Source organism: Triticum dicoccoides, chromosome 6B (genome assembly GCF_002162155.2).
Source record: "Triticum dicoccoides isolate Atlit2015 ecotype Zavitan chromosome 6B, WEW_v2.0, whole genome shotgun sequence".
NCBI lineage: Eukaryota > Viridiplantae > Streptophyta > Magnoliopsida > Poales > Poaceae > Triticum > Triticum dicoccoides.
In genome coordinates, this window is record NC_041391.1 from 660384688 (window position 1) to 660410608 (window position 25921).

At 46.8% G+C, this 25921-nt stretch overlaps 1 protein-coding gene, 1 long non-coding RNA gene and 1 pseudogene across 2 annotated transcripts; all 3 read left to right on the top strand.

Moving 5' to 3' along the window:
• The first annotated feature begins 596 nt into the window (after positions 1-596).
• LOC119320027 lies at positions 597-10141 on the top strand. Its single transcript, XR_005154737.1, has 2 exons — positions 597-854; positions 9787-10141. It is a non-coding gene; the product is annotated as an uncharacterized LOC119320027 (long non-coding RNA).
• A 7308-nt stretch (positions 10142-17449) lies between these two features.
• LOC119320296 (pectinesterase-like) lies at positions 17450-20812 on the top strand. The gene is made up of 2 exons (XM_037594411.1): positions 17450-18371; positions 19899-20812. Exons 1-2 carry the CDS (start codon positions 17450-17452, stop codon positions 20621-20623), a joined length of 1647 nt encoding a protein of 548 aa, XP_037450308.1. The 3' UTR covers positions 20624-20812.
• A 1544-nt stretch (positions 20813-22356) lies between these two features.
• Positions 22357-25668, top strand: LOC119321406 (annotated as a pseudogene).
• Positions 25669-25921: the final 253 nt, after the last annotated feature.

Below are 25921 nucleotides of genomic sequence, written 5' to 3' on the forward strand. Positions count from 1 at the left end.
GACGTGAATGTGAGCTAGAGTATAGGGATTACCTGCGCCGCTATCAGTTGGCTTACAGTTTGGTGATCCAGCACAATCTTTCTATTTTCTTCAAATTCTTAAGCAATTACTCACGTTTGAAGAATGACGATGGAGCATACCTTCTTTTAGAAAACTATACTGTGGACCATGGGTGTTCAAGATTATATTGTGGTTTGGGCAATTGTGAGACGTCTATCACCATGAATTGCTTAGATTATGCACCAAAGTGGACCTATTTTGCATTCATGGACTTTGATATTTTTACTGATCTCATGGTTGTGAACATCAATGGTGTAAAGTATATGTATTGCTGCTCATAGATAAATCTTTACCGAGTTTTCATTTTATCATGTACACTTCAAGTCTTGCTTGCCAAACTTCCACAAGTTCATGTTAAATTGTTAACTGCCTCATGTTTGTTCTTCATTATTCCATATCAAAGTGATGTTGTCCAATGCGTCTGTTCCTGTCTGATGAAATTGCTTTCCATGAGATATGCCCTGAAGATGATACAATATCATTCCTCTTGGTGCCTGTGCTAGTATAACTCTTATTTTGAAAAAAATAGTTTCTATGTATTTGGGAGCAGGATATTAGGTAGAAATCTTTTGGTGAACTGCAGATTTAAGCGTCTCTGGCGAGTTCTTTGTCGGTCAGCACCACCTCCCTTGGCGCTTGACCTAGCAGATGTGTGTGCGTGTGCAGATCATCCATGCCTCCACTACGCCACCTGCTGTTGGATGGCACTGGCCGTCCAAGCGTGTGGAACTGGAAGGACTGTCCTTCATGGTGGCACAACTCAGCTCGGAGGATAAAAGACCAAGGTCCTGCAGGTAACATCCCATCAACTACCTGTCTACTCCCTCCGTCCCAATATAAGTGACTCAACTTTGTACTAACTTTAGTACAAAGTTAGTACAAACTTGAGTCACTTATTTTCGGACGGAGGGATCTAAACTTCTAATGTCTCAGTTGGTAGGTCGCGTTCCGGATTTTATTTTCGTCCCATCATTTTCGTCCGGTTTATTTTCATCCTCAATCCCACCTCCCACTTCCCCGTACCAAAAAGAAAAACCAACCAAAACCACGTAAAAACGGAGCGATGCCTCCAGTCCTCGCACGCCTCGCACTCGCATGCCTCAATGAAAAAAGACCAGCGAAAAAAGACCTACGAAAGAAAAAACAACGACAAAAAATCAGGCGACTCGCACGCACGAGCGAGGCCTATCCCGTCGCCACCGCCCGACGCCGCCAGCCCCGTCCTCCTCCCTGGCTCCCGGCGCCGCCCGCCCCCCATCTCCTCCTGCGATTCTGGCGTCGCCCCGCCCCACCTTCTCCCTCACTTCCGGCGCTACCTATCGATCCCCTCGACGACACAGAGCCGCCGTCCTCTCGTGCGATCTCGCAGCCGCATCCGCCAACGCCGATCCGGGCAGACGCAGCCGTCGTGGATCACGAGGATCCGGATGATGGGGGCGTGGAGATGGCCATGGATCTGTTACGGCGACGACGGCGCCGGATCCGCACCCGCAACATCCGGATGGAGGCCGGCGACGAACCCTAGCCTAGCCGTCAGCATCGGGATCCAACCCCTTCTCTCGGTGTTGGGGCAAGGCGTATGGGGGTGCTTGTTGCGGCGGTGGACCTCGACCCGGCGACATCTGCAGCATCTCCCTCCCGTCGGGCTGCAGGACCTGTACACCCAAGGTACGCCTCCTCCTCCTTCCTTTCCCCTCCCTACCAAAACTGCAGCTTGCTGATGTGTCGATTAGTGGTAGTGATGGATCTAGGATGAGGATAAACTGGCGAATAATCCATCTTGAACTGGCCTGCATGTTTGGTTGAGCATATATATGCAGTGTGATTAAATCTCACTAGCAGTCTACACAACACTTGATGGGAGTTTGAAAATAACAGCAACAACAGCTATCTAATCCTCCCGCCTAGCCTGCATGTGAGGAACGAATCAAGCCCTTGTGTCTGTCTCTCTCAATGTGTAAAGCAAGAGCAATCTCTCCCGCCTAGCCTAGGATACATCACCCGTCATGGATCAGCATCCCCAGGACGCCGCCGCCGCCGCCGTGGATCCACTGCCACGCACAGCTCGGGCCCAAGCTATGTGCGCCCTTTGTCTGGATGTCGATCGGGGCGACGTGAGGAGGGACAAGGTAGAGAAAGGGGGTCAGGTTAGCGCCGCAGTAGAGGTGAGTGAAGGGGCCGGGGTTGCGTCGCCGCCGAGATGCGCAAGGGAATCAGAGCTGTGCAAAGCGGATTCATCAGAGCACTTCGCTCCCGCTGCCTTTGGCCTGATGCTTAGATGGATTGATGCGTAAGTTTGAATCCTTTCATTTTTCACTTCTCTAATGGGTGGCTGATGGCTTAATGCTTTGATGGATCGATGCATGCTAGAACTGGCTGATATGTGCGTGTGTGTGCACATTTTTTCTTTTCATTTTTGGAGAGATTGGTTCAGCTTCTCTGTTTATGGATTTCTTCTTTCTTCTGTCTGTGTTTGTCACCCTGTTGCTGAATGATCTGGTGATTTTTTTTCTTTGTGTGCAGAGATGTGATGTATGCACCTCATGGTACACATAGGGTTTTGATTTGCTTTCCTTGACTGCAGAAGATGTTATTATGATGAGCCAGGTCATGGTACACAGGTACACAGGCTAACTAAACAAGCTTCTGTTGTTTTATTGTTGGTCGTTCCCGTCCACTGCTGCCAACAGTCAATTTTCTGCAGGGTTTTTATTTCTTTCTCTTCCATCGAAAGCTCCTTTTTGCCACTGATTAATTAGTTGATGCATGTGGAGATTTTCGATACTAGGAGAACCAAGTTTAAACATGTGCAATTCCATCTATCTAGCATCAATGTCGGGTGAGGTTAGACTACAAGAAAGACTAGATATTAAGCTTGTTCATTCTATCTACACCTTTTGAATCTGAAGTCACTACTGTTGTAAATAATGCTACTTGAGTACCTGGTTGATTGGTTTTGTTTATTGTGGCATTGAGTAGCCTACTACATTAGTGGTGTCAGCTATATTTTGTAAGTTTGTTATCGATTCAATTTAGTTATTTGTGTGTGTGATTGAAAAATAATGGTTTACATATGAATTGCTACAGTTTTATATAATACTCTTTGATCTGTGCTGCTAGGTCTGCTACTGCGTGCATGACAACATGAGGTGTCGCAATCGGTGCGGTATGCTGGTGATAGATGTTCTCGATTGTGATGCCCAAGCCTGTCTGCCGCAATTGTGTGTTCGTTACTGCTGAGGTTAGAAAAAGCATACATCAATTTTTCTCCTGCAATTGTACGGTCGTTTCTGCTTTAGTTTAGAAAAGCATAAAACTGAGTTATTTTTGCCTTTGGCAGACAGTCATCCTACTTCGTAGTAATCTTGTGCCTTTCGTATTTGCATACTAATCACGAGCCTTTCCTTCATAATGCTAAATTTTGAATTGCTTTGGCTCTATAATTTGTTTGAACTGATCATTTAAGAATTTCAGATAAGCGCATCCAGATCTTTTGACCCTTCCACGAAAAGGTGTAACATGGTAAATTTGTCGCAACAAGCAGCATGGCATTCTTGATAGCTTTTCTCCCTATTATGACTTGCATCTTTCTACCCTGCCCCAAATTAAATTTGATTGGGACTGTTTGATTGAATGTCAAATAAAGATCAACTTTATCTCTGATCGATTCATGGAAATGGAAGCTGAATAATATTCTGATTATTACTTGCATGCTATATTCACTGTTTTTGGTTTAACAACTTGCAAGTGTTTCTTTTAATCCGCAGAAAAAGGACTCACGGGTGGACATCTGCTATAAATTACCTAGGCCTGGTCATCTGCGTGAGTTGCATCTGTCATTTTTCTTCCCAGGTAGAACATTAGTTTTAATTAAAAACAAGGTAGAACATTAGTGTTCTCCACAGTTTGATGGGAACACTTTGACTTTCTGTAACCCCTAGATTTGGTATTTCCTGATGATTGCTTGCGGTTCTTCTTACTTTCTGGTATAAATAGAGAAAAATGAGGATATTGTAATTATTTTAGAATGTTCAAGATTTAGGTGTCCATACTGTGCTAACTATGGTTTGAATTGTTTTGGGGAATCATGATGTCATGTCGTGATTACACAATTCCAAGCTGTGGTTCAGAAGCACACTTCGCTAAAATACATGCAATCGTTTTTTTGGGTTTTCTTCTCACAATATATATACGTAAATCATGTAATTTGCAACCTTGGTAAGTGCACCTCGAGCTGGCTGAAACATGCCTGTTCCAATCATGAACGGACATGAAGGCAGCCGGTGGGATTTACTATTGCGTCTCGACCTACTCGGAGCAGGTACGATGAATCCCTTGCACTCTCACTTCTCAACTTGATTTGGTGTGCCTTTTGTGTTGATTTTGGTGTGATTTACTTTTTTACTTGTAGGAGAGGCCAGGCTGTGGCAGCCGCGGTCGTGGCGTCGTGCACGTGGCATCGACGCAGGTGAGAATACATCTATGGTAGTCTCGTGGGCCGAGCGTCAAGGTGATGGTAGCCGACCCTCCACGCCCCCTCTAGGGATGGGAAGTGGCGGGCAGAGTACCTCCCCCGCGCATGTCAGGTTGCTGATCCACCCCTAATTCCATTATACACTGCTACATCTTATCTGTCATCTAGGCATGTCCTAAGACGTTGAGATTATAAAGATTGAGGTGACAGAATCTAGCTGTGTCATGGGCAAGCCGGTTGGCACCATTGTGACATGACATCAGTCGTGTGCGTTAAAATCACGAACGACGGCGCTTGCTTTCATAACCTAATATACTTCTCCCACATGGAAATTATATAAGTATGGTTGTTTATAACTGTATGCACTGGACATGTGTTCTCTCAGTAATGTGCATGTTTGCTCCATTACTCATTTACCCATTCTGGTAATTTTTTCTCCGAGTTTTTAGTCCACAAACCAATGTTTAGTCTCTGGAAGAAAGTCAAGGTATTATGACGTGTGTGTGTGTGTCTATATATAAACAAAGAGATATATATGTCTCATATCCTATAGATTTTGGTCTGCCTTTTTCTTTGCTTACGGAGATGCACATGATTAGTTTGTTTCACCTGTTTGATAAATAGTATTTTTCACAATATAATTTTATTTCACGGTGTCTACTCAACGAATTGCTTGTGAGTGTGTGTTTTCACAAATGGTGCAGAATAAACTCCCAACTAAATCGTTGGATATGTATATAATTTGCAGAGTTGCAAACACTTTCAATTTCAACTGTGTGGTGATCAGGACATTCTATGTTGCTTGGACAACCGAGCTAAGACGGCGATGCCACCACCTACTTGTATCTGTACAGGACCTCCGGTGATTATTTCTGTGAGTGCCTAAATATATATCCTCTGCTCTTCAAATGGTAGTGTTTGAGGTTTTCATTTCTCCCCCTTCCAGTTCTGCTGAGCACCTTCAATTCCCCTTTCCCCAGCTCGAAGGAATTGGTGCCTCCGTTAGTGACCCCGAGTAGTGATGCAATGATGTATTGTTTGATCTTCTCCAAAGATTTTCAAATAGTTATACTTTGATTCAGAGCTCGTTGTGTTTTACTGTATATGCAGTTTGTTCTTATGAATTTCTCCGAGTAGGTAGATCCTTTAGGGTTACTAACTTAGTGTGAACAAATGTTTTGTCTTGTTCGTGTAGTTTCCAAAAATGAAGAAGCTTGTCGTTCAACCGATGACAAAACACCTAGAGTACGTGCAAAAATTACTACTTCCTCATTTACAGCAAACTCATTGATACGACAAAGGCAAAATTTTGGGTGGCAAGGTATATGATTAGATCATGTGTAATCTTCTAGATGCATTTTTCTATTCTTCCATTGTGTTCCTTAGACATGCCTCTTTTTGTTATTTTACATCAGTTAACTGAAGTTCATATTATTCCTTTATCTGATTGTAGCTTCAAAGTTTGATTACAGCAGAGTCATTGATACAACATACACAGTTTGTGAATTTACCTACTACTACGAGTTACGTCATATAGCAATGTTTTCTTGCCTAGAAAAATATTACATGAAAGGCCTAATGTCTTGTGAATGTGTATAGTAGCTACGAGTAGGTGGTCAAACTGTACACCTTTAAAGCATGAATAAGGTGCTAGCTTATGTGCTGCAGTTGCTTTGCATTGTTCAGATGCAATGTGTTTTCGCTCAGCGGGAGCACTTCTTCTGATTATTTATAATTTTTAGTTTGCTTCTTATAATTTTTAGACAATTTTTGCGACTTGGAATGTATAGCATCCCCCTTTTCTCACTGGAAATGACATGTAAGAACAAACCAGTTCCAGTTCTGGCATAGTTCTGATGGTTGAAGTGTATGTCTATATGATTTAGTATATGCATGGGAGTACCCGCTAAACGATGAAGCATATTCTGTCGTGTTAGCTCCATCTAGCTTTATTATCTTGAATTCTGTATCTAGATTTTGTATGTTGTATTCCCTTTCACCGCGTCTACATACTTGATGAAGCTTTTTTCTGATTGCAAAGTATGTGCAAGTCAGTAGTGAACACTCTATATCGTTGTTCCAGAAAAGCAAGATTCAGCAATTTCCGCAACATTTCATGTCCGTTCCATGTAGTAGTTTTTGCGGAATTATATTGATGATTTCCTTTTACCTTCATATTTGCTTAGTTTTCTTAGCAAACACAAAAAGCTTTGCGTCTTGAAGCATTGATAGAAGCGAACATAATTCATGATACAAGCCTAATACTCTGAAAATATTTTTACGGTTCACTATTCCTATGAGGGGAGTGAGTGGAGACAGCCATGAGTGGCTCAACATGTCGAGCAGCAGCCACCTATGAGGGGAGTGAGTGGAGACGCGCAAATATGTGTGGTGGAGGGGCAACGGAAGCTTGAACGGAAGATTCGTCGCCAACATCGAAGAAATCTATGGCCTGATCGACCCTAAAGCTCCTGCATGGACATGAAGGTGTGTCATTATTAAGAAGTCCAGTCTTTGGAAACTCAGCAAGCTAGGAAATTCTCTCTCGACAATTTTGTATGTACTTGGGAGCATTGCTAATTTCTGTCAACACGAATGATATCTGGATTATTTATATAGCTACCATGCGCTGAACAAATTGTTGGATTAATGTAACACTCCTGAATAGATTGGTGTGTGGGCCATGCCATTTCGTTTGGTTTACACTACCATAATCATTTTGTCAGTGTCTGATCTATTAATACTTATTTGAGAGAAAATGCTTCCAAAATGTTATCTTGACAGCAACATTGTAGCTATTTTTCTCCGGCATGTATGATAAGCATAGGTGTCAATTTTGGATACATGATAGATTGTTAGCTGTTTTGATTCCATATTTTAATGACTATTGAGAATTATGATGGGCTTGTATTAGAGGACTAGATTGTTGCAAATGGTTATGGTGTGAATCTGATTCATACTAAAGGGACTCTTGTGGTTGCAGGTGACCGGGGGCAGATTGCCGACATTTGCCACACTATGGGCAATCTATGTGATGATCTGCTCTCCGCAATCGAAGCCAGGAATGAGCGGCAAGATCTCTTCGGGAATGGCTGATGAGGAAGAATTGACTGCGGGGGAATGGTGGATCTAGGTGGAGTTCGCTTTAGCCAGTAAGGGACGAGCTTTAGTTGTGTAGGGGAAGGGAAGCCACATGCACGAGTCAGACATAATAAATCGGCTCGAAAATGACTCTGTTAGTCCAGAATCTCGTCTTGGACGACCCATATGGTGGTCTGACATTCGATCCGGTGTGAAAGTGCCTCACATAGTCATGTTTCATGGACTTCAGATGTGGGCCATATTCACTGTTCAAAAGAAGCATACATAGATTATTAGTGGCCTATGTGTGTTGGGCTGTAAATCCCGGGGCAACTTGATGGGAGGGATAACGAGCACACATGTGCTCCAACACATAATAGAGTGCATATAACATGGCTTTCTCACGACTTTATGCCACTAATAAGAAGTCCTTTCATTTTAGATCATGAGTTGATGAAATTTATTCCTCAATATATATGATAATTTAGGATGTAACCAAATCTCTCATTTTTGACTTTAAACAAATCGTACTACATTCTTAGATAAATGTGCTTTGAATAAACTATTTTTTATCATAGGCATATTTAAACAGTTGATCAAGTCTTCGGTCAGCATCACATGTTCATTCGATGGAATGTGACTATGTCACAATCTTGGTGCAAAAGTTTGCCTTGAAAACTAATTGTATAGACAGATGGCACCCTGAATTCTTATCTCTCACACGGCGTTTGGTATCCTTTTATGGGGCACATAAGTTATCTATTACTCCATCCGTTTCCAAATATTTGTCTTTCTTGACATTTCAAATGAACTATGACATACGGATGTATGTAGACATATTTCAGAGTGTAGATTGACTCGTTTTGTTTCATATGTAGGCACTTGTTAAAATCTCTAAAAAGACAAATATTTGGGAACGGAGGGAGTACAATCTATGAGATGGCCAACTGGAGAAGTCATGGGACGTGGGTGAATAAAACACGAAGAAGAAAGGATCGTGGGAGAGGGAGGGGGAGAGAAAGATGAGGAGATTCATTTATCTACCACATCACTAGCATGAAATATCTTCACATGTAAATAGTTCCCTATACATTTTTGTTAGCGTATTTCTCGGTGTACATATACTTTGTTAGCCCGTGGCAACGCACGAGCATTGTACTAGTTACTAAATAGAAAGCTTCCATCTTGATGTAATTTACTGGAGGTTAATCCTACTTGCTTGTTTGATAAACCTTGTCATATGCTTCATGTGAGGTTTCTTGTATTGGTAGCAGGCAATGAGTTACTATATATGATATCATATTCCAAATACAATTATTCAACTCATCAGTTCAGCAGATCCTACATAAAAGGAAAAGTGAACAGACAACATGCATTTGCTTTGGTTTATGGTTTTTTAGAGCATCACTAAGTTTGCCAAAAGAAATTCGCCCAAAACAAACATCACGACACTCCGTTTTAGCCTAAACAGAAGTGGCTTCAGTTTATGACATCTCTGAATTTTGAGAATAGTAGGACATGATCTGCAATTGCGCTTTGCAAGTTTTACTGATTTCTTGTGCAAGATCCTAAAACAGTTTACCATTTTGATCCCTAGATTTTCTTATATTGTTGAAGTTTCTTCCAAATAAATATACAATATGTTTGGGGTTTATCTGAGTGCCTAGCATGGTGCAACAGTTATATTTTTCTTCAACGACGGTGAAAGAGCTATCACTTATATCGATCTCCAATTCAAGTTCTTTTTTTCTATGGAGGGCACTGTAACTATCTCATGGTCAGAGCATTGATCCTGTTAGTAATTTAGTCTATAATATTTAGTTTCAAAAGATAATTTCTCTTGAGTGAGAAGTTTCCATTTCTCTTGAGTGAGAAATTTCCAGAGGGCGGCGGTGTTGAAGGGAGCCGCTAGCGCTGGCCAAGATCCCAACCGATGGACGCGCCTGGTCGCTGGATCCAGTTCACGCGTTGGCTTGGGGGCACCTCGGGGATGTCACCGGTGTTGGAGGCGTCCACAATAGTGCGGGATGGGGACCGAGCGTCGGGGCATGTCGCGGGTTCCGGTTGAGGGCTTGATCATATAACTGAATTCTTATTGCTTGCTTTCTGACATTGTGACATTGAACACTAGAGCTGAATTGACTCTCTTCACAAGACTCACTTTGATACAGCCTTCATGTGAAGTTTTCAAGTACTACATATAGGAGGGGGCAGGAGTGGCTGCAATCTTGCTACGAAATGACACTTATGGAGCTTCTTTACCTAACATGGCCAAGAAGTCTGCAAACTCCAGTAATCGTAGAGTAGAGCCGGTTGGATACATATTTGCAGAGTGCATGTAGTGTGTGTGTCAGATATACAGTGGGAAAACACAACAATGCAAGTGTCAGATCCTGTTCTCGATGCAATTTTGCGACTCTATTCTGGACTGTAAGCAATTGGTTGATGTTAAGCTGAAACTCGGATCAGTCTTGTGGCTCTTGTGTACCTATATGCCTAGATTATTTAATAATGGTATATGAACTATATCTTCTTGTATAGGATGATCAATTGCCAGGAATAGAAAGACTATGGTTTTGATTTTTATCATGTTTTTGTGATTAGCTTCCTGGTAGACTGGACTTCCAGTTATCTGCTAGACTAAATAATTTCTAGCTAATTTTTAACTATTGATTAGTACACAGAGATGAATTATGTTGGTCTCAAAATGCAACACATTTCTTGGATGCCTTGACTGTATGCATACTTGTGTTATATTCCCTCCGTCCCAAAATAAGTGTCTCAAGTTTGTACTAACTTTAATACAAATTTGTAATAAGCTTGAGACACTTATTTTGGGATGGAGGGAGTATGTGATATGCTCATGATATATGTTGGATGGTGTCTTCCTTTTTTAGCTTGATTAGATGCAAATGTGGACGTGTTTGTGGGAGACTTTGCATAGCCTGGTCCTTACAACATCGTTGGTGGCCCGATTTTATGTGTGGCTGGTAGCTGGTCTATTTTTTCTTGGGAACAGTCAAAATGAGTTGTATGCTGCTAGCTGTGGACGGGAAAATACATGGATGAACCCAAGTACATCTGCACCCACTTCGAAAGACACATTTTTAAGTTTTTTAAAAATCTAAAATTGTTGCACATGTACATTTTCATATTCTATGTGTGCGCCGAGCTGTGGTGGAGTGTGTCCATGCGGTGACGATGACAGGCGCTCGGTGGTCGGTTACGGAGGGCACGGTCGGCGCAAGTCCTGCATATTTCCCTCGTGATAATCGTCGTCAGAGTCGGAGTTGTCGGTTGTTCGCGCGTGTGGCCTTCTGTTGGCATGTGCCGCATGGTTTCTGTGCAGCTGCTGTAGCTTTGTGATCCCATGTTGGTGGCCAGGTTGGCCGGTGGTACCCATATTATGTGGGTTGGATTGTATCGGTTTTAGCCCGGTTTTCCATCAATTAATCGGGCAATTCTCTTCTTAATCAATGAAAATGGCAAGTCTTTTGCCTCGGTTCAAAAAAAAAAGATTCGAAGGAATTATTTTTCGTGTGCAAAAAAGTGTCTCATGGAACACTATTTTCAACCATTGAAATTTGGCTTTTTTTGTAATGGCAAAATAAAATGATGTATCTTTACAAAAGTTTGTGTTGCGCACATATTTTTGCAGAGATGTAGGCGAGAAATCTTGTTTTAGAATTATTTATGACATTTAAAAATGCGTTTAACATGCATTTATAAGAGATGGGTGCATATACACTCAGGCTGCAGGTGGGACTATATATGGGAGTCCCATCACAATCCACCTAGTCCCAATATCGGTTTGTGTTGAAAAAGTGGACATCCCACTAAAACAAACATAGATTAAGTGGAAATAAGTGGGATTCCCATTTAACAAAGCAAAGCATTTTACCGAGCAGCAGTACGCTAGTACAGAGAAACATGGCCACATTCGGAAGCACATTCAGAGCAGCATGCACACACCACCTCCAGCGCGACCCAGCACCGGCTCTCCGGGCCGCCGCCGTCGTCGTCGACGAAATAATCATTGGTGCGTTGGTGCTCGCCGTCGTTGAAGCCTGCCATGGCATGGTACGTTTGCCATCTGATTTCAGGAATGAAACAGGGGAGCTGGGGCTCCTTCACTCGAAAAAAACTGAAACAACGACCTCCCATGCACGCACTAGCATCGATGGCGTTCCTGTCGGCGCATCTGAACGCGTCGACGACGCCGGGCGCGTCCTTGGCCGCCACCATCCTCGACGGTGTGAGGTCCTCGCGGCGGCCGTCAAAGCTCACCTGGGGGCTCACCTAATGCATTTTCCTGACGGCACTGCCGGCGCCGGCCGCGGCCTGCCGGAGCTAGCAGAAGAAGACAGCGCCCTTGGTGTGCACAGCGTCCGTCACGAGCTTCACGGCGCCCAGATCCCTCGATTGTTCCCGGCGCAACGCGAGTAGCCTCGGTGTTGGGGAGGCCGCCGGGGTTGGCGCCGTGTGAGGAGGAAGAAGCAGAGGCGCGATGGCGGACTGACGGCGGCCGGAGCAAGCTGCGGCACCGTCCTCTTCTCTGCTGATTGGGGCACGACCTACTAGGGTCGATGTATAATAGGCAAAGGTGGACTCCCAACGGGATAGGTGGGCTAGCCCGATTACTATTTTTTCTTTCCAATGGGCTCCCACTAAAGCAAATTAAGTGGAATGGGCTAATTAGTCCCACTTAATTCCACCTCCACTTGCAGCCTGAATATACACCTAACAGGCGGTGGTGGATCGACGCAAGTAAACAAAGCTGGAGAGGAAATTCACGACGGCGGAAAAGTCTACAGAAGCAGAGCTTGGGTCTGCTCTGCACCATCGAAGAACCCACGGCAGTACGAGTGCTCCGGTACAACCTGCAGCAATCGCTGCTAGCACAGAAGGCCACACCGAACGCAGTGTGTACCACCCATCAGTCGCGCTCACCAAGCAGAACACGCACAGGTACAGGTACACTACACTGGGCCACTCGACACACCAGCTAGCAGCTACTGCAGGCCATAGCAGCTAGTAGTACAGGCCGGAAAATTTTGATATTCAAATCCCAATATTATTTCTGTAGATTACAGCTGACACTTATATCAGTTGTAAGCATACACAAGTCCCAAAAATAAAATTTGCTTCTTCCTTTTTATTTTCCATCTAACCATGTTATCTTCCACAACCTAGTGTAATGCATCTACCAGGGTTCTGCTATATCTTACTACAAGGTCCTTTTGAATATGATATATCTCCGACCTTCGTCTTTACATTTTGGTACTGTAACTAGCTTTGTGAAAGATATGATGTACAATCCGCCTAGAACTGGGTTAGCTCCATTGGCAACTACTCTCTCAACGTAGCTCTAAAAACTTGGTTCACATTCATCAAAACCTAGCAAAAGTGTAACCCTCTAGTCTATTTTTATTCGATAGAAATGGTTTTTGAAGAGATTTCTTAGTCAGTAGAGTTTGCCAAACCTGAGTTTCCCAAGTCACTTACTCAAAAAGCTACCCCTCCGTCCCAAAATAAGTGTCTTAATCTTTAGTAAAAAGTTAAGGCACTTATTTTGGGACGAAGGGAGTATGATTTATGGTTGTCAGATCCATAATTCCCAAACCACAACAACCTTGAGGCATAACAAGCAATAGGTCAATTAACAAAGTTTTTTTTGTTACATTCAAACCAAAGCATCGAAGATCCGTGATGCTCCATTTTTTATAACCCCCTTTTGAGCTTCTAGGAAAGACAAGATGCACAAAGGTATGCTAATCATAGAAGCCGTCATAAGAACAACTATGTCCACATAGATTGAATGTTTCCTTTCCACCCAGTGGCGGAGCCACCTCGCCGTGACCCCGAGCAATGAGGAGATTACCTTTGTATGTTTTTGTAACCTAAATTCAGGAGACAAAAATAGGCATAAACTTCTGAAAAATGTGGTATCATAAACTGTAGGTACGATTGCACTCCTAATGTTTAAATCACACATGAGTAAAGTATCAAAAGAAATACCTCCAAATCCCTCTTGTTTTCCTCTCGGAATTCTAGATCAACTTTTTGTAAGCAAACCATCTACTTTTTTCGAGGGTACGCCAAAGGCGTACCATAGCTTTATAGAAGAAGAGAAAGTTATGTACAAGAGATTACATGGTAGGTAGATGGCCCTGAAAAGAAACCTCCATCGTACCCTCCACTCCTAGCATCAAAAACCTACTACTCACACAACGTAGTTACTCTGGTGCCTCCTGCTCTAGACCACAGCTCTAATTCTTGCCAGATCAGGTCCACGGTTCCTCCTACATTCCTCAAGTCATTCCTTCCAAAGACCCTCCCATTGCGTTGCTTCCAAATGTTCAAGCAGATCGACGTGATCACCGAGTCAAAATCCTTCCTCTGCCTCTTCGGGATATGCTTCCTCGTGGTATGCCACCAGTCATCAATTGTGGAATGTTGTGTCGGACAAAGGTTTGGGTTAATGTTCATTCTGCAGAAGCAAATGTACCACACCTTCCTTGCAAACACACACTGCATAGTGATGTGATCAACAATGTCCTCCTCCTGCTCACAAAGATAGCATGGCGACCTTTGGTCCTGTAAACCATGAAAAAATCGTCTGTCCGCCGTCCAGAGTCTGTATTGCACCGCCAGCCACATGAAAAGCTTGCACACCAGCAGTGCCCAACACTTCCATATGGCCGCATAAGCTCGAAACCTAATACCTCCCATGCAGAGCATCTTGTAAGCTAAAGACGCAGTGTAGACTCCTTCTCGGTTCCAAGACCAAATTGGCTTGTCCTCGGTCCCAGGCTCCAGCTGCAGATCCATCAGAATCTCCCACAAGCGAATGAATTGAGCCAAACCTTCCGTGCATAGCTGGCCTACAATGTCATCCATCCACTCGTGCATCCACAACGCATCCTTCACACGCCTTCTATTCACAACATGTGTTCTGACTTGTTTATAAACCAGCGGTGCCAACTCTCCAATTGTAGCTCCGCTGATCCATCTATCTCTCCAGAACAGAACTTCCGTTCCCTCGCCCACCTGCCACTTCACAAGACTAGCGAATGTTGCACTTGCTTGTTTGTCCGGGGTCCAGTTCAAGCCTTGCCACAGCCTCGTGTCATCTGTCCTAGATAACCACTTCCATCTCATTCTGAGGGCAATCCCTTGCTTATACAGGTCAACCACCCCCAGCCATCCAAGCTCTTTTGGTCGACAAACAAGCTTCCATGACACCAAACAGCGGCCACCGTGGACTTCCTCTGATCCAGCCCAAAAGAAAGCTCTACAACCCTTATCCACCCGCTCCAAAGCCCATTTTGGAGCTTCAGCAACAATCAGATGGTGGGTCGGCCTTGCCCTCATCACATGGCTGACCAGAATCAATCTTCCTGGCCTTGTCACAAACCCTCTCTGCCATCCCGGGACGATACGAAGTGCAGCATCCACCACCAGTTGCTACTCTGATCTCTTAAGCTGCTTGATACTAAGCTGTAACCCAAAGTATTTGCACGGGAAAGTCTCCATCTTCCAAGGCAAGGCCTCCTTCACAAGTTGTTCGTCTTTGATCTCTGCTCTGATCATAATAGCCGCCGACTTATTGTAATTGACTCTCAAGCCCGGAGCTTCTCCAAAGATCCCAAGAACTTCCTTGACAAAGAATAAATCTGACACTGTGGGCTTGATGAAGAACACCACATCGTCCGCGTAAAGGGATAAACACTGCATTGGGCTACAACCATTCATCCTGCTCAACACATCTGACTCATGGGCTTTGTCACAATCTCGGTCAACACGTCCATGGCAATGACGAATAGGAGGGGTGATATCGAATCTCCTTGCCTCAGCCCCTCTGCATGCATAAATTTTAGCCCGGCTGAACCATTCACCACCATTCTAGAGCTTGCCGAAGTGAGCAGGGACCCGATCCATGCAATCCAGTGCTCCGTGAACCCTTTTGCTCTAAGGACCTCGAAAAGGAAAGGCCATGAAAGTGAATCAAAAGCCCTAGAGATGTCCAACTTCAGCAAAACACCTCTGGCCTTCCTTTTATGCAATCTTCTCGCCATTTGCCGGACCAACAGAAAATTGTTATAGATGTTTCGGCCAATAATGAAAGTCGACTGGTTTATATGCACCAACTCTCCCATTCTCGGCCTTAATATGGTTGCCAACAGCCTGGATGCTAGCTTTGGCATGCTATGGACAAGGCTAATTGGCCTGAAGTCATTGATGCCGCAAGCCTCAGGGGTTTTAGGAATGAGTGTTATGATAGCATGGTTAAGCCGCCCAAAACCAACCCTATTGCCCAGAAAGAACTTGTGCAGAGCTGCAGTCAAATCTCCTTTAATGATCTCCCATGCCTTTTGGAAAAACAGGCCAATAAATCCATCTGGCCCTGGAGCTTTGTCCGTCGGCATCTCCTTCACCACCTCCCAAACTTCCTCCTCCAAGAACATAAGCTCCTGGTCATCAAGATTGACAGGCTGAATGCCCAACGCCTCAAGGTCAAGCGAGTGTTCCCTGGCCCCCTTTCTCCCCAGCAAATCTCTATAGGCATTATAGAAGTGCTCCTCCAATATAATTTCGGAGGTTAAAGAAGGACACAGATTTTTTGTACGCTGTATGCTTATTATTATTTTCAAACATTCCCGGTTGTTTTGCTAGGCGAGGAGGGAATTGTGAGAGACTAAAAGCTACCCAAAGCTATCTTTTTTGTTTTCCCCAAACAGAACCAAGCTTCGAATACTTTCCCTCGAACTGAGCCGCACCACCCAAAGTCCAAGAGATGGACTGACAGATCAAGGTAGTGGTGATCCGCCAGGCTCGAAATCTCCAAGATGCCTAGGATCAGTACGTCACGCGACGACGGGGGTTGGGACGTCGTACTGCGAGCATGGCGTACCAGCTCCAGAGTCCAAGCGATTGACCGACATATCCTCACGGTGCTACTGTTGAGCTTGCCCCAGTTGGGCACCGGCTCGAACATGGCTAGCTATGATTTATGTCACGACTCGACGGGGGTTGGGACGATGGCTCTCAGTCTCAGAACAGTCGCGTACAGTACCATCGTACCCACGAGGCTGCGCGGGCCAGCCGCGCCGACGCCGGCAGCGGCAGGACACACACCACATGCGACGCCCAGCCGGTTCGTACGTATGCAGTGCAGGGGCTCTCAACTTGGAACTTTCGGTGGCTGTCGCGTGGCGCCTCTCTAACTGACACGACGACGGTGGCAAATTTTCGCCCGACAACGGCCGCGTCAAGCCGTCCACTGCAACGTACCGGGACGACGCACCATCTCAAATTGGCCTGGATCAGTCTTGGATGTAGATGGTTTTTGCAAAACCGCGACCAGACTTTCCTGGGCTTTTTGCATGTGTTGCATTCGAATCACTGGAAAAGGCATTTCCTAGTGTGCTCGACTCATAAGCTTTGTCGAATATGAAATGCGGTTCAATAATACGTCCTTGGTGTGTGTATGTCTCACCGAACTGCATACTGTATGTGCATTGTCTTTAGGAAGACAAAAATTATCAATGCTTAACGATTAAGCAAGTAAGACATTACCTAGGTCTAGCATTTTTGCTGGAGAGGAAATTCCCGACGGCGGAAACGGCAACGGAAGCAGAGCGTCGGTCTCCGTTGGGTCTGCACCATCGAAATCGAAGAACCCAGTAACCCACGGCAGTGCCGGTGCAGGCTGCAGAGCAGCTACTGCCGTGGGCACAGAAAGCAGCGCCCATATATGCCAATGCCACCCATCGGTCGCCCTCGCCAAGAGATGCACTGGGTCTGCCACTGAGCCACCAAACCAGCGCGGCCATGGCGCCGACGTCTCCGACCTCCGCGCCTCGTCTCCTCCTCGCGCTCTCCCTCAGCCTCCTCCTCACCAGCGCGCACCAGCTGACGACGCCATCGCCGCCCGCGCCGTCGGCCGCCGGCATCTCGCCTGAGCTCGTGTCCACGCTGCGCGAGGCGCTGGGCGCGATCAAGGACGTCGCATCCATCGTCTCCTCCTTCCCCATCGTCAGAGGCGTCCTCGGGGGCGACGACCTCCGGCTCTCCTCCGCCATCACGGACTGCCTCGACCTGCTCGACCTCTCCTCCGACGAGCTGTCCTGGTCCATGTCCGCCGCTTCGCCGACGACCGCGGGCGTGGGGGCCGCAGGCCGCGTCGGCACGGGCGACGCGCACGCCGACGTCCGGGCGTGGCTCAGCGGCGCGCTCGGCAACCAAGACACCTGCAAGGACGGCCTCGACGACACCGACTCGGTGCTCGGCTCCCTCGTATCCATCGGCCTCCAGGCCGTCACGTCCCTGCTGGGCGACGGCCTCGGGCAGGTCGCCGCCGGCGAGGAAGCCGCGTCGTCCGTCCGCACCAGTGGCCGCCGGGGGCGCGGCCTCGGCCAGGGGGCTCCTCGCCACCCGCACTGGCTGGGCGGCAGGGAGCGCCGGCTGCTGCAGATGCCGGTGGGTCCGGGAGGAATGCCGGTGGACGCGGTGGTGGCGCAGGACGGGAGCGGCAACCACACGACTGTCCAGGCGGCCCTCGACGCGGCGCCGTCGGAGCGCGACGACGGCCGGTACGTCATCTACGTGAAGCGCGGCGTCTACAAGGAAACGGTGGAGGTGAAGAAGAAGAAGTGGAACGTGATGATGGTGGGCGACGGCATGGGCGCCACCGTGATCTCCGGCCGGCTGAACTACGTCGACGGCTACTCCACGTTCCGCACCGCCACCGTCGGTGAGTTCGTGCTCTGCTGCTCCATGCAATTCCATTAAGCTAGCAGTCCTTCCGTTAATTCTAGAAAGTTAAGTTGATCGTGTGAGTTTAAGGCATGGTCAAGGTCAAATCGTAGCATGCAGCATGCACTCAATGGCTCTTGTGATGCTTCGGATGCATGCGCCCCCACACACACTAGACTAGCCTATCTCTGCCATTGCTTTGCTTAAGCCTGCACGGTCGATCACCTGAGATCTTAGCTCGTGACTATCTCCACGAGATGCATGTAGCTGGAGTGGCACGGTCAATGTGCCATCATTGTACTGTCTGGACGAGATGCTGCGGCTGCGGCATACGGTTCCGTTAAGGCGCATGCCGAGTTGCAGTACCGTAGTACAACTTTGCTCCAGCCGTGTATATGTCACACTGTGTAGTATTTTGTTTTTCTTCCTCCGGTGCATATTGTTACCTGCCGCGCCTCGCTCGCTTCTGGTGCATGTACTACATGCACTGCACTCCAGCTACCCTCCCACCCAGTGTCTAATACACTGTTCGTCTAATCTTAGCCGTGGTGTGCAGTGTGCACATTCAAGTCCCGACTCCCCCGCCTGACACCTTCCCGGATCGACCACGCGCCTAGCTTGAATAATGTAGAACATGCAGCATCCATTAATAGAGCTAGGGGCAGTTGCACTTGCAATTCAGTGACGAATTCAATGGACAATACCACATGTCGCACAGGTTGGCCTTGGTTGGTCGGCTCAGCAAGTCAAAGTACATGGCCCGCTCCCAGGCTCTACGCGTGGCACACTGTTGTCCGTGAGACAGCAGGTCGTGCCGGTGGCCATGCGGTGCGGTGCACGGCATGAAACGTTCTCTTTGCAGCGACTCGTACTTCTTTGTACTGGCAGCGCCGCGCCGTGCTTATACTTTTCCCAAAGGGCCAAGCTGCCGAGTGCCAACCCAAGCCACGAGACCTCGCATCGTACTACGTTCTGTAGTCGATCATGGGATGCAGATGCAGGGGTCACGCTGCTGAGACTCAGATGGGCACGTCGTTTTCTCCTTTTGCTTGCCGTCGGTCGCACACAGTGCCGGGGGAGAGATCGCCGACAGACACAGCAGTGATCGGGCTGGTGCTGCCCGATCTTTTGCTTCTAGTCCGGGCGTCATTCAGCTCTGTGGTGGCGTAGAAAGCTTCAGTTCCATGCATGGCTTTGTCAGCAGCTGATGCTGATCGATGCGTGCCAAACCCTCGTCGGTCTGACAAGCACGTTATACTATCACAAGCTTACCACTACTACTTGTCGCACGACCGACTTGGTTAACTTCATTGTCAGCGGATGTTCGGATCCAAATGACCAAATCATGCGAGATATATATGCCTATATATGCTTCTGACCCCCAAGAATTACTGTTACTGAGTACTGACCTCATTGATCCTGTCATTTCATATTCATAGGATATTCATAGCTGTGCGTGTGAATTGTGATTAACACCTGATGTTTTTTTCTGGCTGACGTGGCGTTGTTCATGCATGCATTGCAGCTGTGGTGGGGAAGGGGTTCATCGCGCGAGACGTGACGTTCGAGAACACCGCGGGGCCGGCCAAGCACCAGGCGGTGGCGCTGCGGTGCGACTCAGACCTCTCTGTCTTCTACCGCTGCGCCTTCGAGGGCCACCAGGACACGCTTTACGCACACTCGCTTCGCCAGTTCTACCGCGACTGCAACGTCACTGGCACTGTCGACTTCGTCTTCGGCAACGCCGCCGCCGTCTTTCAGAACTGCCACCTCCTCGCCCGCGCGCCGCTGCCCGGCCAGAAGAACTCTATCACGGCCCAGGGCCGTTTCAACGCCTCCATGAACTCCGGCTTCACCTTCCAGTTCTGCAACGTCTCAGCACACGACGACCTCCTCCGCGCGCAGGCCAACCAGACCGACAAGGCCGCGACCACACAAACCTTCCTGGGCCGGCCGTGGAAGGCATACTCACGGGTGGTGTTCATGCAGTCGTACATCGGCGCCGTGGTGCGGCCCGAGGGGTGGCTCGCGTGGGACAACAACCAGTCCACGCTCGCCACACTCTACTACGGGGAGTACATGAACACGGGGCCCGGCGCCAGCGTCGGCGGCAGGGTGAGGTGGCCGGGCTACCACGTGATGATGAGCCCCGCCGAGGCCAGCAACTTCACTGTAGCGCAGTTCATCGAGGGCAACATGTGGCTGCCGACCACGGGTGTCAGGTTCACGTCTGGGCTGCTTGCGTCTTGAACTCTTGATCATCATGTGAGTCTGCGTGCTCTGACTCTTGAGGGGTCTAGAAGTACTGGGTGCTGTCGTTCCTCATCACGTACTAATAGTACTATGGTTGGAACAAACTTTAGGGAATTAGTCGATGGGTTGTTATTCTTGAATGGGACATATTAAGGTTATGAATGGATGAAGTGTTTTTTTCTCCTTTGATCAGTACGTATGATCTTTACCTACAACGGTTCTTCCTGTAGAAGCAAATAGTTCTCTATCTCGACCTTGCGCCTGTGTTCACATTCATCTCTCACCGCCTTGCCACTTTTCCTTTTTGCTTCCTTCTCTGCGAAGTCTAACTTGGCTTGCATGGCTTCCACCACCAAGCCCTTTGTTGTGATCACCTCATCGACTTGATGCGGCTTCTCATTCTATTGTGAGCATATCCTTTGTCATATTTCTTCCATCGAGCCGCCCCTTGCTTGACCCCTCCTAGGCCTCCTCTCACCCTTATCATCACCATCTTCAACCTCCCAAGAAGACGAGTTACTTGACATCTCGCTTTCCTCGATGGAGCATCATCACTCCTTGTCTTCTTCTCGTTGTGCTCAAGCAAGTTTCAAAATGTCGAAACACACAATACTTGCCCTTTGACTTTCTCAGTTGTTTGTACCTCTTTTGAACAACCCATCGTAAAACATACAATTGGAAGCTGAGCAACAGTGTTCAAATACATATAAGGCTCGGTCAATATTCCCAATGTTCACAGACATGACAAACACTCACATATTCATCATTGTGGCACCACTAGGAGGCACATCCCCACTAGGAGGCACATCCCCACTTCGTCCAAACAACCCGTTCATCGATTGCAAGCCTAAAAAAATGATGCTCCGATGACTTGTGAGGGACTTGAGTGAGCGTTGGGGCGTTCCCTTCACAAATTTGTTGTAGTTTCCTCCTCGACATGTTTCAGATACTTTACACCGATTCGATCATTCCTGTGACCGCATCAAATATGATGCTCTCCAATGCTCGGACCAAGGTATATCTTCATCACTCGTGTAGTTTGCTTGCCTTGACCTCTTCTTGAGGCTTGAGAAGTATCAAATTGGTCCATGTGCATCTCTCTCCTCCTCCTCCTCCTCCTCCTCTCCCTATCTCCTCTCATCATATCCCTTGAAATGTGAAAGAGGCAAGTCAAGCGATATAGCCCAGTCAAGATCCGCCAAGTCCTCAAACCCACCTAAATCTTCCATCATGCTCAAGTAAGTGGTCGCCGATCTATTCTCAAAATTGAAAGCTGCATCACGGTATGAGAAGCACACTTGGATTCACATTCTCAGTTGAACTGAACAAATCAAAACAAACAAGGGGGGAAATTTCTTACCTTGTCGTCGTTCCATCGAACACCTAGTGGCAGCTCGGGTTGATCACCATAATGGAGGTTGTCAAGTAGACTAGAGAGGCATTGAGAGGACCGGCATCAGCCAGAGGGGAGAATGGAGCAGACACAAAGGCTGCCGCGACCAACGTCTCCTTCCTGTTCTTGTTTTTCATATTTTCCACTAGCAACGAGTGGTGCCACCCTTGGGTATTGGCGCCTTAGGGGGGAGCCTGGATGACAAAGTAGGCTTCGACGTCAGCGTTGGCGTTTGGTCAATGTGAGTTGCGGGGCTACCACTCAGTGTTACGCTCGCATCGATGCTACCGAAAAGACAACTAGGTGCCGCCCTAGGCGGCGAGACTGCACGGTGGATATGGCTGCAGGTGCGGGACCTCGAATCAAGAATGGAATGGAAATGCCGGTCACGATAGGGTTCATGGCATCGTTGGGCGGACCGCTTTAGTGAATCTGTTAGAGTGGATTTTTGACCCCTTAACCTTTATGTTGACGTTCCTTTTTTTGTAAAGGAATGACGTTTTAGAGAATATGCTAGAGTTTCTCTAAGACATTTTGACCCCAAAATACAGATGGTAAACCAATATGCTAATGATTCAGTGGAAATATTTTTGTAAATACCTTATATACACTAGATTTTTCTCTTTGCTAACACCTAATTATAAACTAGAATTAGTTACCAAGATATTTCTGACATGCACTTTAAGGATATCATGCAAGCGTCGGAAATTAATCCATAAAGACAAACCAATTTTCTTCTCCAGTTTAAGAAAAAAAGGTTTAGACATATTTTAAAGGCACGGTGCATTGAAAATAAAAACTAATGTAATCTATTAATGCATTTATTATGTAAAAGAATGTGTACATATTATAATGATTTGGCGAATTGGCTTGTAAAAGGTGTAAATTTAGTATAAAATACAATATAGGCTTGGGCTTTGTGATGATGTCGTGCATGCATGCATTGCAGCGGTGGTGCGCAAGGGGTTCATCGCGCACGACGTGACATTCGAGAACACGCCAGGGCCGGCCAAGCACCAGGCGGTGGCGCTGCGGTGCGACTAGGGCATGTCATTCTTATACCATCGCACCTTTGAGGGCCACCAGGACACGATGTACGTGCACTCGCTTCGCCAGTTCTACCGCAGCTGCCGCGCCGCTGCCACCGTCGACTTCGTCTTTGGCATGGCCGCCGCCGTTTTCCAGAACTGCCTCCTCCTCGTCCACGCGCCGCTCCCGGGCCAGAAGAGCTCCATCATGGCCTAGGGCCGCTTCAACACCTCGATGGACTCCGGCTTCGCCGTTCTCCATGGACGACGACCTCCTTCAAGCCAACATGGCCAACCAGACCAACAAGGTCGTCGGCATGCAGACCTTCTTGGGGCGGCCGTGGAAGGCGTATTCGCGGGTGGTGTTCATGCAGTCCTACATCGGCGTTGTGGTGTGACCCGAGGGGCGGCTCGCGTGGGACAACAACCAGTCCATGGTCGACACACTCTACTGCATGGAGTACATGAACATGGGGCCCGACGCTGGCATCGGCGGCAAGGTGAGGTGGCCTGGCAACCATGTAACAATGAGCCAGGCCGAGGCCAACAACTTCATTATGGCACAGGTCATCGAGGGCAACATTGTTGGGAAACATAGTAGAAAACAAAAAAAAATGTCTCAACTCACTGAACTACTCCATAGTTTCTTCCTTCCCGCCAAAGTAGATAAAAAACAGGGCAATAAGATCAATGACTTTGATCAGTTATACAAAACATTAAACATCTATCATTGGCAAATTGAGCACCAAATGACATGATTGACCAAGATTTCGACAAGCTATTGAACATTAACATTTTCGTTATTCGCTACTGACCATTGCACTTATCTTGGAACTAAGTAAAAAGAATAAATCACCGAAAAGAACCACTACTAGACTTGAAATTTGTTTAACGGCAAATGCACATTACTGTTGTTTAATAAAATGTGAGCATACTAGCTTATTATACTAGAGATGATACCCGCGCGTTGCAGCAGGAATTGGATGGAGTAATTTCTATGAGAATAGACGGTATGAAACTTTAGTATTTTTATTAGCGATATGGGAATTGAAACTCAAGCACATATATAATGTAATATATTTGATTATTATATAGTTATGAGAGTGGCGTTTTGGTGGCCGAGCACCCTGCAGGCCGCAATCTCCCGCCGTGGAGTATAGCGCTGCGATGTGTGCATGGCTTTTTAATCGAAGGTATACAATAGCTGTCAGATTGAAATACATGCGTGCCGTGGGGTGGTGTGCTAGCGTTATACGTGGGCCTCGGGTGCACACTGCATAATCAAGCACCTCTTGTCCTTGCTGGGCTGGTTTAAAAATAGCACATATAGCTGGTGGCAGTTATGGGCTGGTGCGACATTAATTCCGGGCCTATGTGGCGCTGCAGCTAATTAACCCCAGAAGCGGTGATGTTTCTTTCCCTGGTCAGTTTATTCATCCCCTTCCCGTGGACCGTGGTAGCTATGCGGCGCGGCGATTCACCATGGATGGCCTCGACTTCTTAGCAGAATCAGGGTAAATACAATGTGCAGGTTGATTGTGATGGTCGAGTCAAGACTTTGATGTGGACAATTGGGGGAAGCATCGAGCAGGTTAAGTGTTTTGGCGATGCTGTCACGTTGGATACCACATACAAAACTAATCTATATGACATGCCATTTGGTCTCTTCGTTGGTGTCAACAATCTCTTCCAAAGCATTATTTTTGGAGGTGTGCTGATGTGCGATAAGAAAATCGACACCTTCAAGTGGATATTTACAGAGTTCTTCCATATGATAGGAGCTCCACAGCCGCGCACAATCCTCACAGGTATTAAAAAATGTTATCGTGTAGTTACAAGTGTTGATCTTCTTTTTAAGCATGATGTAGAAAGGCTTTCCTCCTGGTATGTGTTGACAAAAAGCTGTTGGTTTTAGACCAAGCTCGTGCAATGGAGGTTGCCATAGAAGATGTCATGCCACATACAACACATCGGTGGTGCAAATGGCATGTGTTGAAGAAAGCAAAAGAGTGTCTTGGGACACTGCTAGGCAAGGGTAGTGAGTTCAAACAGGAGTTCAACAAGATGGTGCATCACATGGTTAGTGAGAAATAATTTGAGGATGGTCGGGCATGTATGGTTGAGAAGCATTGTCTACAAAAAAAAATGCATTTCTCACCCAAATATGAGACCCGGATGAAATGGGCTAAAACTTTACTTCATGGATGCTTTTTGCGCCAATATAACCGGCACACAGCATAGTGAAAGTGCAAACCATTTGACCTGCACCAACACACACAAGGCTGATTTCTATGGTTGATTTTATTTGTTTTCTATGCTTGAAACATGACAGTTTCATGTAACCGTGCTTATGTGGATGTCAGACTGCTAATGACTACTCCACATATTAGTGAATCTCTATATTTGTAGTATCATTTGTTGTCGGAGAATTGCTTGGAAACGATGTGTGTTTGGTGTAAAAATCACTTGTTTGATCCTTTTCGCTCAAGCTGTGTTGCTTTGATTGGTCTACCATTTAGGATGAGCGGTCTCCACCTAATGTTGGTCTCCACCCGAACCTCGCCGCATTCCAGGCACATGATGAGTGGCAGGTGCTGTCGCCTTTCCCTGGAATGAACTGAGGATGAAGATGAAGCCATGTCGTTTTTGTTTGAGCTGGGTGCGGCAACCATAGAGAGCCAACTCCTATAAGTAGCCCATGAGACCAAGGCAACGGCAGGACCTCAACGGTCGACCCAAACGGCTCCCTGCCCATCTACCAAGCGCACATGTTGACGGAGTCAAATCCGTGCCATGCAGCGTGACCGCGACATGCAGCTGTGCTGCACTCATGTGCCTGCTAAAGTATGTGAGCCCGCCCGGTTTATTTGGTAG